The sequence below is a fragment of the Cryptotermes secundus genome, unplaced genomic scaffold, assembly GCF_002891405.2.
Source record: "Cryptotermes secundus unplaced genomic scaffold, Csec_1.0 scaffold2564, whole genome shotgun sequence".
Lineage (NCBI taxonomy): Eukaryota > Metazoa > Arthropoda > Insecta > Blattodea > Kalotermitidae > Cryptotermes > Cryptotermes secundus.
In genome coordinates this window covers 59,560-80,401 of record NW_019720637.1, presented here as the reverse complement: position 1 = coordinate 80,401, position 20,842 = coordinate 59,560, and the positions used below count along the sequence as shown (strand labels likewise).

At 37.4% G+C, this 20,842-nt stretch overlaps 1 protein-coding gene across 4 annotated transcripts in view; it reads left to right on the top strand.

Annotated features, from left to right (window-relative positions):
- The window catches only part of LOC111870841 (pyruvate kinase), a 53,791-nt gene that overhangs the window by 13,970 nt on the left and 18,979 nt on the right, over positions 1–20,842 (top strand). For all 4 annotated transcript variants that reach the window (XM_023863441.2, XM_023863433.2, XM_023863449.2 and 1 more), the window contains 4 exons: positions 4,446–4,584; positions 5,493–5,716; positions 6,338–6,524; positions 16,430–16,639. In XM_023863441.2, the coding sequence (XP_023719209.1) occupies positions 4,446–4,584; positions 5,493–5,716; positions 6,338–6,524; positions 16,430–16,639 (760 nt within the window). The remainder of the gene's footprint in view (positions 1–4,445; positions 4,585–5,492; positions 5,717–6,337; positions 6,525–16,429; positions 16,640–20,842) is intronic.

Genomic DNA, 20,842 nt, shown 5'->3' with positions numbered 1-20,842 from the left:
GGTGAAAGTTTACAGCACAATGGTCAAATAGGTGGATACATTTATTTATTTGGGAAGTGAAAATTGATGGCTTCTCATAAAGTTTTCATTTCCAGGGAGTTAGTTGGTGAAATACATTCTGAAAGGGAAATCGATGGAGAGGTCAGTAGAGGAGTACAAGATGATTTTAAATTATATCTACTATAAAAATAATATTAATGGAACAGAGATCCCAATACAATGCAAAACAGCAATCTAGAACTAATTTTAAATTATATATGTATAATGGCAAAACATGGACCTTTACAAAGAGAAATTGTAGCAAAATCCTACCAGTGGGATGGAGTGCTGAGAGAAAAATAAAAAGGGATAGGATAGAATTAGAAATGAAACTTATAGATATAAAGCAATTCCAAATTTGGTATGAGAGAAGAGATTACAATATATGAGGCATGTAAAAAGAATCTGATGAAATAAGGGTACTGAGAGAGACATTGAGATTAAAATTTAAAGGAAATAAAACCTATTCGACAACCCAGAACAAGCTGGTTTAGCCCGATACTGGAATATATCAAGAAGAGAGGAAAGTGCTGGGAAGAAAGAAGAGATTGGAAACTTCTTATTCATCAAAACATACATGATCATAGGAGGAGGAGGAGAATAAGAACTATAACTTCCTGAAATTTCTAAACACAGATGAAACATATGATGACAAATAATAGAACAAAATTTTAGAATGTCAAATATTAGGTTGTGTTTCACTGTAAGTATGGTACTAGTTGTATGCAGTGTTATGGAAAATATGAAAGTTTATGATTAATTTGTTTGGCTACACAATTTGATGTAGTATGTAAACCACTGTTTCCTTGTGTACTGTCTCATGTACTACACTAATCTTCCCTGTTCTGTTGAACACTTTTTTGTTTTATAGGATGTATACATGCAAATACCACATTGTTCCACTGAGAGTACTAAGGATGTACTTTGCATAACCCCAGTTTTATGTATTGTGTGGTCCTTTTCAGTGGATGCCTTATCAATGGCTGTCTTGCTGGCTTGCATTGTAAGCAGTCATCACCCACTTTTTCTTTGTCAAGCTGGCATTTTATGCAGAACCTCCCTTCTCACTGTTACCTTCTTGGCAGTTTTAAGAATCCTGCATTCATTTACATACATTAGTCCATAATGCCATATTTCCGGTTTCTTCATGTTATCAACTTACCCAGTTGACTTTACTCCAAGTTTTTTGTCACCATCTCATAGGAGTTAGGGATGATATCCTCAAAATATTTAGTCTTCTGTCATTTTCTCCATCTGTATATTGCTATTTTCATCCAGTTATTGCAATTGTTGCTGTTGGCAACAAGTGTTCTTTCATTTATCAAGTGCAGTACTGATTGTTCTAGATACATTATTCCTGGCATAAATATTGTATTCTTCACACAAAAATGGCTTCGTTCATGATTGCAAATTATCTTTACATGAGGTATGCCAAAGAATGGGTTGACATAATAGTAACTCTGTAGTTTGATAATCAGGGGGTGCTCAGTCTGAATCCTGGCTGGGATACCAGTTACCTTCACAGGTTTCTGTGGGATTTCTCCATCACTCAGGCACATGCTGTGATAATACCTTGACTAGGCCATGATGGCTCCCTTCCAAATACTTTTCAATGCATTTTTCATCAGTTATCTGATTGTTTGACACTATGTAGTCCAGGTACAGACAGCTTCATAAAATAGCTGTTAAAAAGAATTAACTGTGCCCTTTCCAGATATCAGTATTTTTTTGTGACTTGTCAGTTTGTTTCATTCTTGATCATAGTGGAAAAATATAAAATAACCTGAAAAAAGAATTGACTGAGTCCTTTCTGGATATCATTGTGGTTTTGTGACTGCTGAGTTTCTTTATTGTTGATTGTTTTGGAAAAATATAGTATTTTGTTGGCATGGGGTGTTGGGATCCTCAAAAACCTGTAACAAATTATCCATTCTAGTGCTATTTAAATTTTATGAGTAGATGTTATGTAATTTGCTGTTAGAACACAATGCATATTGAAAGCAAGTTTCATTGTACCTGTTTTCTTCATGGCATCCAGTTAGAGTAGTTGTTTACAATGAAATGAATAGCAAATTTGTGTTGTCAGTAGGTAGTATGTTACACTACCTGATTTGTGTTGTGATCCAGCTGTATCGTGCAAATCCTGACATGGAAAGTGTACAAGAACACTCCACATACACTGGAAGATCTTTTGTGAAGCTGAGCAGGCAATTATACAACATAAACAGCAGCATATATATAAACATTTTGTAAAAGATATTGAAATATTGAAATTGTTGAAGCAAGATTTTTGCAGCATCTGGTTTGGCAGTTACAGAGACTTAGCATCAGTTTCCCATGAAGACTGCCAGGTCTCATCATATTTCACAACTTCATAGATGTGCTGATTTTCACATTTCCTGGATCAGTATTCAACTTGTAGATGGCATTTACTATTACAGGTTCAATTCACCACTGCTGTTACTAATAACACATTTGACAGTGAAATGATTTTGTGAAACAGTAGTATTTGCAAGGTACAGTTGATCAGTCACTGAATGTTGCAGTATAATGATTAGCCCTCTTTTATAATCTGGATATTCTTGACTGATTATCCTGAATGAAGTGTTTCATAAGTTCTGCAGTCCTGTAATACAGATGCTAGTTATACCTTAAGCTAGACCATGAATATATTTCCTCCCATACTCTTATCACCTATCTGTAATAATTGAGTCATGTCTCATGGATGGTCCAGCCGTAATGCTCGAGATTTGTATTTGAGAGGTGCTTGATTCAAATATCATCTGGGACACCAGCTAGCATGAGGATTTTGTTGGTTTTTCTGAGTCCCTCTAGGAAAATGCTACAATAGTATTTGGATTAGGCCGTAGCAGTTTTCTTCCATATGATTTCCAGTTATTCAGTGATCATCCAGGGTTGTTTAGTCATGATACTGACAGTGTTGCTAAATAAGCAACAAGAGAAGTTTCATGGGAGATGTGTAACGTTCGCAGGTGACACAATATCATTAAATAACCCACTAAGATGACATTTATAATAGAGACAGTTGTCGTTTAATTAAGACCTTAATCCATTACTGCTACAGTTAAGTTATTGTAATTTATTGTATTGAAACTGATTAGGACACACTCACTTGGACAAAGAACATCATAGTTTATAACTCTGAATCTTGTAATGTATTGATAAGGCAGTGTGACTGTCATGGCTGAGATTATCTGAAAAAACATAACTGTCAGTATTGTGGTTGTTTTTTGTTCATTGACCTTTATACCATTATTCATTCTGCTTGTGTAATAGCTTTACTTTTTTTTAGTACTGCCTATTCTGGTTACATAATATACACTTGTCATGTCTAAATTGAAGACAGCATGCCTGCATGTTCATACTTCTTGATTATTTATACCAGATTTGTTGTTTTAGTTGGTGTTGGAGTAAGTAGGATGTGCACAGCATATTTGTTTGTGAAAAGGTTGCTAATTTCATTTCTTTGCTATAGTGACATACACGTATAGGCTTTATTACATTACTGTAGTGGAGCTGGGCAAACAATTCTGTTGAATTGTCCACCCTGTCCGCCCTCCCTTCCTGTGCTTTTTCTACTCTACTCCAATTTCTTCTGCAGAAATGTCTGGATTGCTTATTCCACAGTGTTATGTAGGGATGGTAGACTGGAGGAACATGACTTCCCTTCCTAGCAGCTCTTGTGTCCACTGCCTGTGGAATTCTTTGGCCTGCTCAGCTATAGTGTTTTTACTTTCATTGTCATTTTAAAACAGGATTTCTGTTTTTCTTTGAGAGGATTCAAAGGAAAACTTATTAGTGCAAAATCTCCAAATAAAATTCGGTGATTTGTATTCTGTCTGAAGAATGTTACTTCACTGTTGTTGCAAGCCCGTGAACCAAAGGAGCTGTAGTTTTTTTTCTTGGTGGATATGCTTACATATTCTTCATTTTATACTACATTTCATACTTAAAGAACTTAACAGTTGAATAAAATTAAAGCTGATTGCTTTTATTTAATTCGTAACTTATGCTCATTACATATCCAGATCATACACAGTCAAGGAAACTGAGATTCGAGTTCCCAATTTTAGAACTTAAGAAGGGGATTCTTGTTATGGGTTTATTTATATTAATGAATATTAATAGTCAGTCTTAATTAGTGCTCGTTATGATGTGGGAAGAAGTGAAATGGCATCCTCCTTTTTTTTTCTACACAACAGGGAACCAACTTATTTTTAAATCTTATAATGTTAATTTACTGTGTAGCCAAACTGAGCTGGACTGGAATTCTGAGGGGGGGGGTCATTTAAATTTTTCTTAAACTTGAGGCATTATGCTTATTTAATTTGAATGTTGTTTTAGAACCTGAATTGATAAGTTTTATTATTTTTGTCATGCCACAGATGGACATACCTTCAAGCCAAGTCCCTCGGATGCAGTTGCAGGCTGCAGATGCATCATCACATCTGGATCATATGTGTGCCCTTGACATTGACTCAAAAGCTTCATATGTCCGCTTGTCAGGAATCATTTGCACAATTGGTGGGTGACTATTTTGTGAAGTTAATGATACTTAATTAAGGGTGTGTGTTTGTAATATAAGCATTTCTTTGCTCTCAGAATTGCTGATAGTAGAATGAATCAGTTCTTGGTTTATGTAATTGTAGGTTTGAAACCCTAGGGAAGATGAATTCTGTATAATAATGTAGCTGCTATGAAATTTTTCTCTAAATTGAATTCAACCAATAGATGGATTAGATGGGTGGGTAGGTGGGTTTGTGGTTGGGTAAATGGGTGTCGGGATGGAGGGATGGACAGACACATGCATCCAACAACCCATCACATAAATCTGAGATAACAGCTGTTTGAAGAGATTACAGGAATTAATAATTATACATTATTCTGATGCTTTCCTGTGTAATTCATTCTGCTGCTGATTTTTCACACTTAGAAGTTAATTACTTCAGAGTTTTCTGCTGTTACTGTGTTTACAATTTTAATTCAAGTTGACACAGTTTGCATGTATCTTCATAATGTGACAGCATAGAAAATTTAACATGCTTAGCAAATGGTTCATCACTAATATTTGTGGTAATTATGTTCAATAACAACTTGTTTTTTTTATTTCTAGTTATTTTGCTTTGAATTGCCTTCATTTGTCATGTTGTAAAGCATTTTATTAGTGTGATGGTATTAAAAGGGATGATGGGTGAGGTGGTTTCCATTGGCATGACATTTATGCCAAATTGAATGAACATTGGTTATTTGGTTCACAAAATATTAATGGAGACACAGACATGCAGAGACATGATGATAAAAGAAAAGTGACTTTGTGTAGGAATGAATTGTTGGCATATAAAACTTGACATATCCTTTTAAGTTTGAGAAACAAAACTTACTGAAACTGAGAGATGTTATACATTAAGTACAACTTTGATAATTTTATCTAGGCCCAGCATCCAGAGATGTAGGAATGCTAGAGAAAATGATGGAAACTGGGATGAATATCGCCCGTCTCAACTTCTCCCATGGTAGTCATGAGTATCATGGAGAGACCATCACTAATATCAGAGCAGCTGTTGCTAACCATAGCAAGAAATTAGGCATGAACTATCCCTTGGCTATTGCCTTGGACACCAAGGGCCCTGAGATTCGCACAGGATTATTGGAAGGGGTAAGTAAAGAGTGAAGATGTCCTTGTGATCAATTATGCAAGCACCACACCATGAAGATGTGTGGGAGAGTGGAGTTATAGCTCCAGCACTAGATGGGGATGTGTGGTCAACTTCATGCACTGGCCATTTTACCCCTGTAGTAAAAGCCCCTGGTATCCATTGTATTGGAGGCTGGGTGCACTCCAGTGCTGATAGATACTGTGAAGAAGAGAAAAATCTCTTGCCTCTGCTGGGAATCAAACCCTGTTCCTCAGCTGTCTAGCCCGTATCACTGATTGAGAAACAAGAGATTTTAAACAACACAAAAATTAGAAAAATTGGTTGTAATTTTTTACTATAAAGGAGAGGTACAATATATTGTATATGTGAGGGCTACCCATATGGAGTAAACACAACACACAAATCCATAATAGATATAATTTGGCTCCCGTAGTTTAAATGTCATACATTTTCCAGCAGAGAAATGGTGCAGTGTGGATATTTTATGATGGGTTGGTAGGAACTGGTAAGAAAATAGTACATTATTTGTTTGGAAGGACTTTGGTGAACGTTAGCAGCTTTCAACCGAGACTGATTCATGTTACCTTCACACACTTCATGTAATACTCATCTCTTGCCAGGGTGGGTCAGCTGAAGTTGAATTGAAGAAAGGTGACTCAATCAAGCTAACAACGGACAAGGCACATGCTGAGAAAGGGACTGCTCAGACAGTCTTTGTGGATTATGAGAACATCACTAAGGTGGTGAAGAAAGGCAACAGGGTGTTTGTTGATGATGGACTCATATCGCTTGTTGTCAACAATGTTGGTAAGTACATCTGCACTTCTTTCATTGCAGGAGATGTGCAAATAATGAGTTTCCTTTTTATATAATATAGACTCAGAAATTGAAGACAGCTATAAGATAACTAGTTCCGAGTCACTGCGTTGGTTATAACTGCTGTGTAAAAAAATCCATAAACTGAAAACTTGAGTTGCTTTAAGTTAAACCTTTCAAGTGAATTGAGCTCCCATACTAAAGCTTCCAAAATAATATGTATCCCCTCTCTTGATATGTACTAAATATAACGTTATTGGTTAGAAGTATTTTTTGGCCTTCTACATCATGAAAATAAGCTGAATTCTACTAGCATAACAAATTTGTTATAGAAATATATTGTGAGCCGTAATAATTTCAAGTGAATTTGTGTGTGTTGGTTTGCATCAAGTTGTAAATGTATGCTGTAAAAATGTAAGCTATTATTGGACACTTAACAACAACATTCCAGCTCATATGAGGTGCTACCAGAAAGTTCCCGGGCTAAGCAAAAAAAAATGCTGGCTTACTGAATTTTGGCTGCCATCTCCTTCAAAATAGTCTCCTTGGGAACGTACGCAGTGATCCCATCGTTTCTTCCATGTTTCAAAAGCACCGTATAAGTAATTTTCATTAATGCTATCAAGTACCACTTGCAATTCCCTTTGAATCTCAGACACTGTTTCAAATTTTCATCCATTCAGCTTCATTTTCAATTTGGGAAACAAAGCGAATGAAAGGGGGCTAAATCCGGCAGGTAGGGAGGATGAGAAACGATGTTTCAGCATGGCGGATCGTATAGGAGGTAGTGCTAATAAAGCTACAGTTTTAGCTACTAATAATAGTGAATCGAGTGAAGTTATGTGTAGTTGTTATGTTATACTTAAATTAGAATTAGAAAAAAAACTCTGATTGCACTTAAATCTATGCTGAAAGTTGCTGAATTGCTGCACAAAGCAATAAAGTTAAATACGTAACACCAGACAGGAGAAACAGATGCAAACTACCTGCAGCAAAATGAGGATTCTACACAATGGGAGATGGGTCTGTTGTGAGTCGAAAATGTCAGAAGATGAACCGGAACCCTCAACAGTTTAAAATACCACTGCTGGTCAATCATTTTGTGATGCCCTTGGAGAAGTTTCTGGATGCTATAGAAACAGGGCAAGAAGACTATAACACCTAGAGCTGCAAAAGAAAAATCTAGGAGACATAGAGTCTTGCTACTTGGGGATAGTCAAGTGAGAAGATATGCAGACTTGCTGAAACTGAATTTAAATAACAAGTTTGGTGTTAGCGGATTTGTAAAGCCAGGTGCAAAGTCCAGTGATATTTTACTAAGGGCGTTCTGTATATAATGCCTCCTATTTTTTTTAAAAGAAAACTACAACAGATACAGAAATCATAATAACACAGTTAAATAGAGCATGATTTCAGCTACTTACAGCTATTTTTTCACATAATCACCACCATTCGTTATGCACTTTTGCCATCGATGAACAAGAGCCTGTATGCCGTGCCTGTAAAAGTCTGCGCCAGCAGAGGCTAGCCACTTTCTTACAGCTGCAATGACAGCGTTGTTGTCTGGAAAATGTTGCCCACATAGTCCGTCTTTCATAGGTCCAAAGAGATGGAAGTCTGAAGGTGCTATAAGGTGGATGTGGTAGGACAGTCCAGCCAAAGTTTGCAATGTGCGCGGTGGTCGCCAAACTGGTGTGGGGTCTAGTGTTATCATGTTGCAAGCGAAAGGTTGTCTGCTTCTCTGGCCTGACTCGGGAAATACGGGCTTTCAGCTTAGTCAGTGTCATCTTGTAGTGTTCAGAATTGACAGTCCCTGGTCGTTATCTGCTGATCTGTTCGGATGAGGCGCTGTTCATTGTGAGGACTGGCAGCTGAAGGGACGCCCATGGTATGGCTTGTCGTGCACTTCACTTTCGCCGCTGTTGAAACGCACTACCCACCGAATCACTGTGCTGACATCCACTGTATTGTCTCCGTACACCTTTAGCAAGCGTCGATGGATGTCAGTGGGTACAATTTGTTTGGCAGTGAAAAATTCAATAACACATTTCTCTTTCATACGCACTTCTCTGTCAGATGCCATTTTGGTATACTTCTCTGCTGTCGCTATCTGTTACACGACAACCAAATTAACAGTACATTGGTGGGAAGGTTCAACCTTTACTACAATACCACCAACATCCAGCTCAGACGTTACATATTAACACAAAAAAATAGGGGGCATTATATACGGAATGCACCATGTAGATACTAATATTGATAAAGACATGTCAAAAGATGATGATGTAGTGGTGTGCGCATGCAAAGGCAGGATTGAGAAACATAATTAACTTTGTAAGGAGGACCAGTCATACCAACATCATAGTTATGGAAGCACTACAAAGACATTGATTGGTTATATGTTAATAAAGAGGCTAGATTATTTAATAGACATCTAGCCAAAAGGCTGAAATGTTATGAACATGTGTTGATTAGTAGTGTAAATCTTGACAGGCAGCATTTTACAAGACATGGGCTTCACATAAATAACGGAGGAAAGGAGAAAATATGTCAACAGATAGCGGAACTGGTTCAGTGGAAGCTTGGGTCAGTAGTTAACGCTATTCCACTAGAATATAAAGAAGACATTGTCCTTGAGGAGGCTGCTGGTAACCAGGGGAACGAAACAGAGAAGATTGTATTAGATCCATTACTCAACTATATGGTGCTATCTGAAAGTGATCAACACCAGGAAGTTTGTATGTCAACCAGAGTAAGGAGGCCCCCAGTAAAGTTAACAAAGATTTTTTGTAAATAAGCAGAAAGCTGGTATTTTGAAGTATAATAATAAAATCAGTACCAGCATTCAAATATTCATCATAACATAGAAAGTTTAAATAATAAAAAGTTGAATATTGATGTGTTACTGATAATGCACTAGATTTGGATGTGCTATGCATTACCGGACATTGGGTGGGGGAAAATGAAATTAATTCTGAGAACTTTTCCCTTGTCTTGAAATTTTGTAGGAAAAAGTAAACACCACGGGCATTCGTGTATTTATGTTAAAACAAATTTGGAAGCAGAGCCTTATAATTTGATAGTCTGAATCAAGAAGAGCATTTTGAAGCCAGTATAATTGAACTAAACCAGTTTAATACAATTATCATTTGTGTATAGTAAAATTAATATATTTATTGAAACTATGGATACTATACTTAGTAAATTAATAAATGAAGGGAAAGGTATTATTGTTATTGATCTCAACATAGATTTCTTGGGCAGAAGTGTAAATCTACAACTGCAGACAATGTTAAATTCATATGGCTTGCAAGCAGTAGTGGATGTCCCAACGAGAATAGGGTCTAGATGTCAAACAGCCATAGATGAAATAATGATACAAGTCCTTATGGGATTACAAATTTAAGGTGATCGCAGCAGGATATTCTGACCATTATGCACAAATACTAAAAGTACAGATGCAGTATAAGAAGAATAAGAGGCAAGATATTGTCAAAGAAGAATTTAGACCTGTTAGATCTTGTGGGGAAGAGAATGTTCAGTATTTAAATTATCTATTAGAGAAAGAGACTTGGGGGCTTGTTTTTAAGCAAACCTCAGTGAACAATGCATACAACGAATTTCTACTTATTTTTCAGTACTATTATGATGTAGCTATGCCTAGAAAAAGGGTAAAATTTAAGCAGCAGAAAAATAAATGGGTTACCTCAGGTATAAGGGTATCAAGTATCAAACTTAGGTTTCTTAATAGACTAATGAAGGAAGCAAATATGTCAGAAGAATTGAAAAAGTACTGTTGTGGGTACAAAAAATATATAATAAAAGTTATCAGTGATGCCAAAAGAATAACTATTAACATGTAAATAAATACGTCCGGGAATAAATCAAAAGCTATGTGGGACTTAATCAAGGAGGAACTAGGTAAACAGAAGAAAGAAACTAGGAATATTGAATTCAGTGTGAATGGCGTAAATATTCAGGATCCAAAAGTTATAGCCGATGTTTTTAATGACTATTACACTAGTATTGCCCATAATATTCTGAGTAGTAATTTATTACCAAGAAATATTGAAGTTGGTGCCAATACAGTAAAATATAATGGTAGACGCATGTTTTTAACTCCAACTACTGATGTGGAAGTGGTAGGCATAATTAAAGGATTGGATAATAAAAAATCAATGGGTATAGATGATATCTGTGGGTATATTATCGAAAAATGTTATCCTAGGATTATAATTGTTTCAACATATATAATAAATTTGTCACTCTTAACTGGGTATTTTCTTGACCTGTTAAAAATTGCAAAAGTGAAACCTTAGTATAAAATAGGACCTGATACAGATGTTGGGAATTATAAACCAGTTTCACTGATTTCTGTTTTTTCAAAAATAAATGAAAAAATCATGCATAAAAGGCTTTCATCATTTAAAAATATTTTTAGTATAATTAATAATAAACAGCATGGTTTCTGCAAAGGGAAATCAATGAATACTGCAATTGCCAAGTTCATTAACAGGGTCTACAAATCTTTGGATAAGAGGGATATAAGTATAGGATTATTCTTGGATTTGTCAAAAGCGTTTGACTTGGTGGCTCATGATATCTTGTTAAAGAAAATGTCAGGAATGGGAATATGAGGGGTATCATTAAAATGGTTCCAATCATCTCTAAAAAATAGGGAACAGATTGTAGAAATTACATACAGTTGTAAAGAAACAAATAGAATTATTAAGAAAGCAGTCTTCTGGAATTTGGCACCGTGTATATGTGGTGTTAACCGACGTTTCGGAGGAACGTATCGCCTCCATCTTCAGGGTAGAAGAAAAAGTATAAGAATTCTGCAAGCGACAAGACCGTGAGAACGGTAGAAGCAAACTGGAAATAACACAGCTGTGTGTTAGCAGAGAGGGAAGGGGGGAAGGGCAAGTATACAAGTGAAAGCAGTGGTGTGGGAGGGGTAGGGGAAGGGTGCTGGGGCAAGTGTGGTTTTGTGTACGGGAGTGTAAAGCAAGGTTAAAGGCTGGGCTCTAAACCAAAGGCTGAGGGGGGGGTTGTTATGTTGGTTGGTCATGGCCTTCCTTCCCTATGTCAGGACCATATTCAACCGTATCAGCAGAGTGCTGTCCCGGCACAACATCAAAGCAGTAGTCTGCCTCCATACAAATTATCCAGTTTCCTCTGGCCGGTTAAAGACAGCCTGGGCCTAAGGACACCGGGTGTATACAGTATCCCATGCGAGTGCGGGAAAGTCTATATTGGGCAGACAGGCTGCTCCGTGGACACGAGGTTGAAGGAGCATCAGCGGCACATCCGTCTCGAACATCCGGACAAGTCGGCCGTAGCTGAACACAGCATCGAACTGGGACACCGCATTCAGCTTCAGAATACCTCCATCCTCGCCACCAAGACGCGCTATATGGATCGCATCATTAGGGAAGCCATTGAGATTGAACTGCATCCAGGGAATATGAACAGAGAGGAGGGGTTTCGTCCCAGCAAGTCTTGGAAACCTCTTATCTGTTCTCTTAAAAAACCCCCACCGGGATATGACGCCAGATCCAGAAGGCCACAAGGCCATGACCAACCAACATAACAACCCCCCCCCCTCAGCCTTTGGTTTAGAGCCCAGCCTTTAACCTTGCTTTACACTCCCGTACACAAAACCACGCTTGCCCCAGCGCCCTTCCCACTGCTTTCACTTGTATACTTGCACTTCCCCCCTTCCCTCTCTACTGACACACAGCTGTGTTATTTCCAGTCTGCTTCTACCGTTCTCACGGTCTTGTGGCTTGCAGAATTCTTATACTTTTTCTTCTACCCTGAAGATGGAGGCGATACGTTCCTCCGAAACGTCGGTTAACACCACATATACACGGTGCCAAATCCCAGAAGACTGCTTTCTTCATAGTCACCGCCGTGAAAGCCTCAAATCTTAAATAGAATTATTGTTTATCGCAAAAGAGACCAATAAGATATGGTGTCCCACAGGGCTCTGTTCTTGGACCTGTGCTGTTTCTGCTATATACTGTATTAATGATTTAGAATCCTGCATTGAGCATGGAAGGCCAACGATTTTTGCTGATGATACAAGTATCTTTATTGCAGGAAATAGTGCTAATAATGACCAGAGTAAAATAAATGAAATAATAAATAAATTTACAGAGTTGTTTGAAAGGAATAGATTTGTTATTAATGAAGATAAAACAATAGCAATATGCTTTCATCAACTTCAAAGAGTACATTTTGAATGTCCTTCAATAAAGATCTATGATACAATTATTAAATATTCAGAACAGCTAAAAATCTTGGGAATTTGGCTGGATAAAAATTTAAGCTGGTCTATACATACTCAAGAACTATCAAAAAAGATATGCAAACTATGTTTTGGTTTATGAGTAATCAAAAGAGTATTACGGTTCGAGACTGTTCGTACTTTATATTACCCTTACTTTCAATCCTTGTTATTATATGGATTGATATTCTGTGGTAATTCAGCAAATGCAAAATTGATCTTTAGGTTGCAGAAGAGAGCTGTTAGAGCTATGATGCAAATTCCAAAAATGACTAGTAGCAAACAATATTTTAAATATTTACGCATGTTACACTGACTATGTTTTATATATATATACAAAATTTTAGTTTGAATGAATGAATGAATAAATGTATAAGGGGTAGACCTTCTCGGCCCTTGCACTGCGACTTACAGTGGTCTATTGTGCTTAAATTTTAGTTTACATTAAATCCAATATGAATCTTTTTACAACCAATTCAAGGATACACTTGTATAATACTAGGAATAAAGATGATTTGTTTATTGTTCCATATAATACTAGTCTATGCATAAACAACTTTAATAACAGTGGACTTCGTATGTTAAATTATCTACCACATTATTTTAAAGAGATACTAGTACTATAAAAGTTTAAGAATGCTCTGAAAATATTCCTATTTGGTCATTGTTTTTATAGTATAGACGTGTTTTTCTTGTTTAGGGAAAAGTCTTAGTACCTGTCATTTGTAACCATGTATTTTAAGAATAATTAATTTGTAGATTGTTGAATATTAGTGCAAATCATGGGAAAGTCTACTGTTTAGCTTTGTTATTTATTCCATGAATTAGGTCACTATGTGACAGGGAAATATATATTTGCATAGGTTACTTGAGGGAGATCGAAATTTGCAAAGTGTCTTGTGCCGGGATAGTGGGATTAGTGTATTAAGGCGTGTTGTTGTGTGTGCATTAAAATTAATATACTAGTGTTATCATTACTATTATTTTATTATTTTAATTTACTATAAAGATCAAGTATTTTATATAGAAAATATTTTACTTGTCCTATATCATGTATAATGATCCATGGATGTTAATAAAAATAATAAATAATAATAAACGATAACCATGTTAGTCACAAAATCTGTTGTTTTTAGGGACGTGTGGGTGGGAGCATTGTCGTGATGAAGGAACAGTGTGGAACATGTTAACATTTTCTATTGTAACGTGTTTACGTTACCGAAGACGCCGTAGAGATGGTTAATTGGTTTATTTAACAATCTACAAATAACGGCTACAATTAATTATCATAATATCACGGGTTTCCACACTTTACAAACCCTACAACAAATCTCTTAACACTGTCTTCACTTGTCTTCACGTACTACTAACGCGGGAGCTATACAAGTCTCCCTGAATTACACACTCCGAGTATAACTGTACTACAGCACTCACTATGTCTGGAAAGCACACAATAAGTCTTCCCCTCGCTGACTTCTTAGTTATCGCACACTCGCAGGCTGCTATGTTTCAACTGATGATCACACTGCTGTGGAGTCCGCTTATATAGCCTTGCGCTGTTGCTAGTGTGACGTGGCGTATAGCCTAGGACGCTGTTGCCAGTGTAATGTGCGTATAGCATAGGACGCTGTTGCTAGTGTGACGTCACCGCTGTTGATTAGCATTGCGTAGTTGCCAGGTTACGGGGCTCGGCTATCTTCGGCTCCGCTCGGCTCTTTTCGGCTCCGCTCTTGACGTCACCGCGTGTTGCGCATTGCGGGGTGATTACTCGCCTATTACGCGAGCGCTCAGTTACCGCTGAGGGGTGGGAGGGGAGCGCTGACTCACCCGCCGCGTCACTGCTGGTGTGGGGTGCGATCTCGCAAACTCCATAACTGGTCCTAATTGTGTCTGCGAGCTCATGGATTGTCTGGCAACAGGCTTCATGAATGAGTTTCCAAATTTTGTCAACATTTTCTGTCATTTTGTTTGTGCTTGGTAGCCCTGAACAATCATCTTCAAATGACACCTGACCAGCCTTGAAACCTGAATGCCCTTGGAAAACAGATGTCCTGCATAAAGAATATAGAATATTCTCCAAAAGCCTCACGAAGCATTTCACGGGTTTTGGTAGCAGATTTACAGAGCTTCATGCAAAACTTGATGCAGACACACTGCTCGATTTTGCCATCCATCACAGACAAAATGAAACACAAAGTTGAAAAAGCACTCATGTGAAAACAGTGCATGTGTGTTCACAGCACAGTGTCACACAGCAAACTATAACTGACCCACTCAGTGAGGCTTCAAGCCCCACAAGTTGGTTGCCACTTTTAACTGTCCTCTTAGTGCCCTTACGTTGGTCTCCACTTTCATCCGCCACTTCCTTGTTGCTGTTTGGTTCAGGGTAGGGTGTGGGATTACTCTGAATTTGAATTTGTATGGGCACCAGTGGACTTGGATGAAATCCATGAATTTGGAACGGGGAAAACAAAGGTGGGACATGGATAGGCGGGCATTTGGGGTTTCGGCTGCTCAGACGGTAGGACAAGATTCTGTCTCAGGGCGACTTCTGGGCCTTGCTCACACAAGGACATAGAAAACACATGAAACACACACTTCACTCAACACTGTTGCTCTTTATTTGCAGATGTGAACTAGAAGTACATACTACAAGGCTGTAGTACTTTTGAATTTGTGTACCGAACCCGGCCAACACCTATTTAACATCCGGGAGGCTACTCCTGTTACTCCCCTTAAATGACTGACCCCTCCAGAGAGGCAGAAGTCTTGACGGTTCCGGGAACACCCGGTTTCATCACCTCTGAAATTTTGCTGATTGGCTGAACCTAAAATTTGGGTGTTACTCTCATTTACATTCAGCCAATCCATAACAAGATCCATGTAAATTTGGGCCTAAGTACAAGACGGTCCATCTGACAGCTCTCAAATAAATGAAGGTACACTAACGATCGCTCGGTATGCCCCATCAAAAATTATTGTGACACGTATCTGTCAAGTCTCAAATTTTCAAAGACTTGTACTGCCGAAGTTAAGCATTGAAATTCCCAGAAAATGCAGCGGGATACTTCCTGCTCCATTCTGAGTTTTCAAGTGACCTGCAACTTGCTTGTCCCTCAGAAAGACCAGATGTCATCCTTGGTGCCTGCTGGTGCTGGGGTCAATTGTGTATCATCTTTTGTTAATTGGTAATACATTTCGTTTACTTGTAGTACATTATAATTAAGAATGTAAATCAACAACATTGGTGAGGTTCCTGCATGGTGCAGTTACAAAACTGATGCAGTAGGCTTTCGGAGATGTGACCTTGGCCTCCTGTCTCATCTTCTTTCACCAAGGCAGTTACAACAATAACAGTCTGGGAATTTTCCAATACAGCCTCATATCTATGGTGCTAAAATAAAATTAATTCCTATGTCATTTCTTTCTTATTGTGGGGAATACAGCATGCAGTTAATGAACTGGATGATATTGGTGTGTTGATTTTTTTTAATCTGCAATAATAATGAGATGGCACAAGAGTTGTGTTCTTGTCAAGAGATGGGCCATCTGCAGTGCTTCCTTCATGAAATCTGGTCACCACATAGGATGTATCTGACCACAGGTTCTTCAGAGTTGGTGTGCACAGTGGAGAATGGCGGTCTGCTGGGCAGCAGGAAGGGTGTGAATCTTCCAGGAGTGCCTGTGGACTTGCCTGCAGTATCTGAGAAGGACAAGGCAGATCTAAGGTTTGGGGTTGAACAAGAAGTAGACATGATATTTGCTTCTTTCATACGTGATGCAGCAGCCCTTCAAGAAATCCGTGGAATTTTAGGTATATTAAAAAAAAAGCATGGTATCTTATTACATGTTTTTAATTCTAAATGCTGTAGTTACTCAGTATAGAAATGGAACACTTAATGTCTCAAATGAAGCTAACACTTACTTATGGAGCTGAGCCCTTCTAGAGGAGAAGCTAAATCTGCAGCTACTCAAGAATTTCCCAGAATTTTATGGAACCCGATGGTTCATTACTGTGTTCACAAGATCCCTCCACTGGTCCCTATCCTGAGCCAGATCAATCCAATCCATACCATCCCATCCTATCTCTATGAGAACATTTCACATGCCGAATCTCATGCTCATTTTCTTTAGCTTAGGTCATTTATGCAAGTAATCTGTCCAGGTCCGAGGCTTCTTGAGAATTTTTGTAACAAGTTTATTTTTTTATGGTGAGGAGTTATTAGCTCCATGTCCAACTCCAAGCTGGAGGACTACACCTTGTCAGCTGTTCGCAACTGCTTATTCAATATATTCTCAGCTTTTCTCTATTCTTGGAGGGTGTCTCCTCCATCTGCAACCTGAGGATGTGCCATGCTGTGGTGACAAGGGACCCACCCACCTAACATGGAAGCTAACACTTAAAAGAAGTAATACATTTAGCATCTTGTTTGCAAAAATCTGGTGGATGATCAGAACTTTGGCTTTCACCTGGCTTGTCCAGAAGTTGCAAGAAAGTGAGGCAGTATTTTATGTTAAATTTTGTAAATAGTTTACTCATTGTGAAAATTTGCCGCTTTGGTAAGAGAGGACAGTGTTTAAAGTTCTGGTTTTGCAGCATTCAGAGACTTGTGCTATGTTTGTGTTCAGATTAAGTTGACAAACATTTGGAGCAGTTTTATAATAACTGAGCAGTGGGATGTGAAAATCTGAAGCTCTGTAGACAATTTGGTCTGAATTCATTAAACATGGTCATAAATAATTACAATGTAATTATATCCTGTTTCATGTTTTTTGTGGATTCTGTCTTCTGACAAACTTAGTTTGGGGTTTAGATTGTGTGTTATGACACAATGTAGTCTTGTATGCTGATAACTGGCTCACATGAAAGCAATTTTCACAAGGGATTCTGCAGGGCGAGATATTATAGTAAGATAAGAGTTTAGTGGGTATGTATGGCTGACATCAGAATTCCAAAAAGCCTCTGAACAGAAAGGAATTGAATTGAATTTATTTACATTCTATAAATCATAAGCAGGTTAGTACCTTTGGATACAGAACAAGTCAAAAGGTTACATAAGTACAGGCAGTTTTAGCTTAAAAATTAATATAACTTAATTTTACATCATTCTCTATTTACATTGAAGTATTCATCTAAAGAGTAGAAGGAATGAGCATGTAGATAATTCTTTAACTCTGATTTAAACTTTTTAGTATCATTGCCCAAGTTTTTAATACTTTGTGGCAGATTGTTGAACACTTTTATGCCAGTAAAGTAGACTCATTTTTGATATACTGATAAAGTTGATGAGGGTAGGTGGAAGTTATATTTTTGTCTAGTATTCATGTTATAGACATCAGAATTTAATTTGAATTTATCTTTGTTGTAAACAACAAATAAGAGAAGCGATAATATGTATGTTCAAGGGGTTATTGTTCATAACTAATCCATGGAAGGGGGAGGCCCTGCTTTTTGTTAGAGATGGATTACTACTAGGCTGTAGTATTTTAGATCTGTAACAAGGCTGGTTTATTATTTAGAATCCATATATTTTGAATAACTTTGAAATCTTTAAACTAGAAGTGATCATTCTCAGAAGTTATGTGCTTGGTAACACACAGTTTGGAGCAGTTTTAATTCTTGCTACAACTTCATATTACCGATGTTATTGTGACACATCTGGACTAAATTTTGCACCCCAATAATGCGAAACAATATTTTATAACATAAACATATCATAGTTATTGAACTGCTTGCCATATAAATAGTGTAATGAGTCATTCCATGTGAAGTCATCCAGAGAGGTCACTCACCATTTTTTAAAAAAATTCATATTTTGTACACTTATTTCTACACATTTTCACACCACAATTTTTTTTTTAAATTGTAATCTGCTCGGTTCTCCCGGTACAACCGTTTTTATAATGCGAAAAAACGCGTTTTCGGCTCAAATGGAGGTTTGTGTTATCTTCTATATCTCGATAACTATTGAAGCTAGAGACTCCAATGAAAAAAAGAATTTGTTCCTCATGATATGGACTACAAATCATATCATTACAAGTTTTTACTCAACTCACTTTCTCTAGGTGTAATTAAGCTTGAAACCTACCTATCGATTTTGGGGAAAGGGGAATGCAAAGGGGAAAGTATCAGATCTGTGGTTTCTACCCTTTGTTTTTACCTACATGAGGAATATGATCATGTAGTTTTGAACCCCGTACCTATTTTCCAAAAATTTCCAGGAGCTTCCAAACTTTGCTCTGGACCCAAAATCCGCCATTTTTAACATCTCATATCTCTGGTGGGGAAGCTCCAAAAATTTTGAAACTCGTAGCAAATAATGCTCTATTCTAAAGTAACATGAAATTAAAATTACAACTTTGATATTCAACTAATAGCGAAGTTCTTATAGTGCGAAAAAATGCGCTTTCGCCTGAAATGGATGTTTGTGTTATCTCCCATATCTCGATAACTACAGAAGCTAGAGACTCCAATAAGAAACCAATTTGTTCCTCATGATATGGACTATAAATCGTGTTATTACAAGGTTTCACTCAACTCACTTCCTCTAGGTCTAATTAAGCTTGAAAGTTACCTATCAATTTTGGGAAAAAGGCTATTTTTCACCTTCAGAAACCAGTGGGAAGGGGAAGTATCAGATCTGTGGTTTCTACCCTTTGATGTTTCCTACATGGGGAACATAATCATGTAGGTTGAACCCCGTACCTAGTTTCCAGAATTTTCCACGAGTTTTCAAACTTTGCTCTGGGCCCCAAATCGGCCATTTTAACATCTCATATCTCTGGTGGAGAAGCTCCGAAAATTTTGAAATTCATAGCAAATAATGCTCTATACCAGAGTAACTTGAAGTTAAAATTACAACTTTGATATTCAACTAATAGCGAAGTTGTGAACACTTTGAATTTCACAGAGTGAACCATATATTAATACCTTTGCTGATTTAATTTAACTTCATTTGTGCTGGATTGATAATATCTATTATCTTCTGATTTAAAACTGGATGGTAATTTTAATATTGAAGTCTGTTGAGTTGGGTTTTCTGGTCATGCTGCAAATCTCCCTTCCATAAGAAATGGATAGGAAAGTCGAGTTGTGAATGGATCTCCTGTTACATGTTTTAATTCTCTCTTTTTCACATTGTGTTCTGTATTTTCTGGTATCATTCAGTCTTGAAAATCTCGAACCATGAGTGTCTTTGTAACTGTCCCCTTTCCTTTGTATTTATATGCTAGCTCTGGTAGACCTTGAAGCCAGTCCACTGCTCCAAATCGATGACACAACTTTCATTGTTAATAAACTGTTTGTTCATTTGAAAATGAAACTTTTCAAATTCCTTCGTGCAAGCAAGGAGTAATCTTCTTCTTCTATGGCGCAACAACCCGATGTCGGGCCTTGGCCTCCCTTATCAAGCCCCTCCATTCCTCACTGTCCTGTGCTGCTCTCTTCCAGTTCCTTACACCCATTCACTTCTTTGCATCTTCTTCCACAACATCAATCCATCCAGCTCTTGGTTTCCCTGCATGTCTCCTACCACCTATTGTACTATATAATAATTTTCTTTGGCCATTATATTTAAGCAGTGTCCGTCTTTTAATGCACTCAATTTTACTTCTTATTTCACAACATGTTTCGACACTACAGTGCCATCATCAGGTGCTCCATTTACGTCAATCTATTTCATTGCTTGCCATTACGTCATTGTAAAATTTAAAAAGTATTTAAAAATATTTGTCAATTATAATAAATATACAGTAAAACTTGGTTATAGCAACATCGGTTTCTGCGACACCTTGTCTATTGCGTCAAATATTCAATGGTATGAATTAATTCCTCATAAAGCAACTGTTTTTATACCTTGCTTAGTACGACATGCACAAATGCATCAACCTCGTATGTAACGTCATTTTCATTCCTGAATCTCTCTGATATGGACATTGAACGTAATTTAGAAAGTGTGTATTGGGCAAGTAACAGGAAACAGATGAAGATAACTGATTACTGTACTCGTATCTAGGT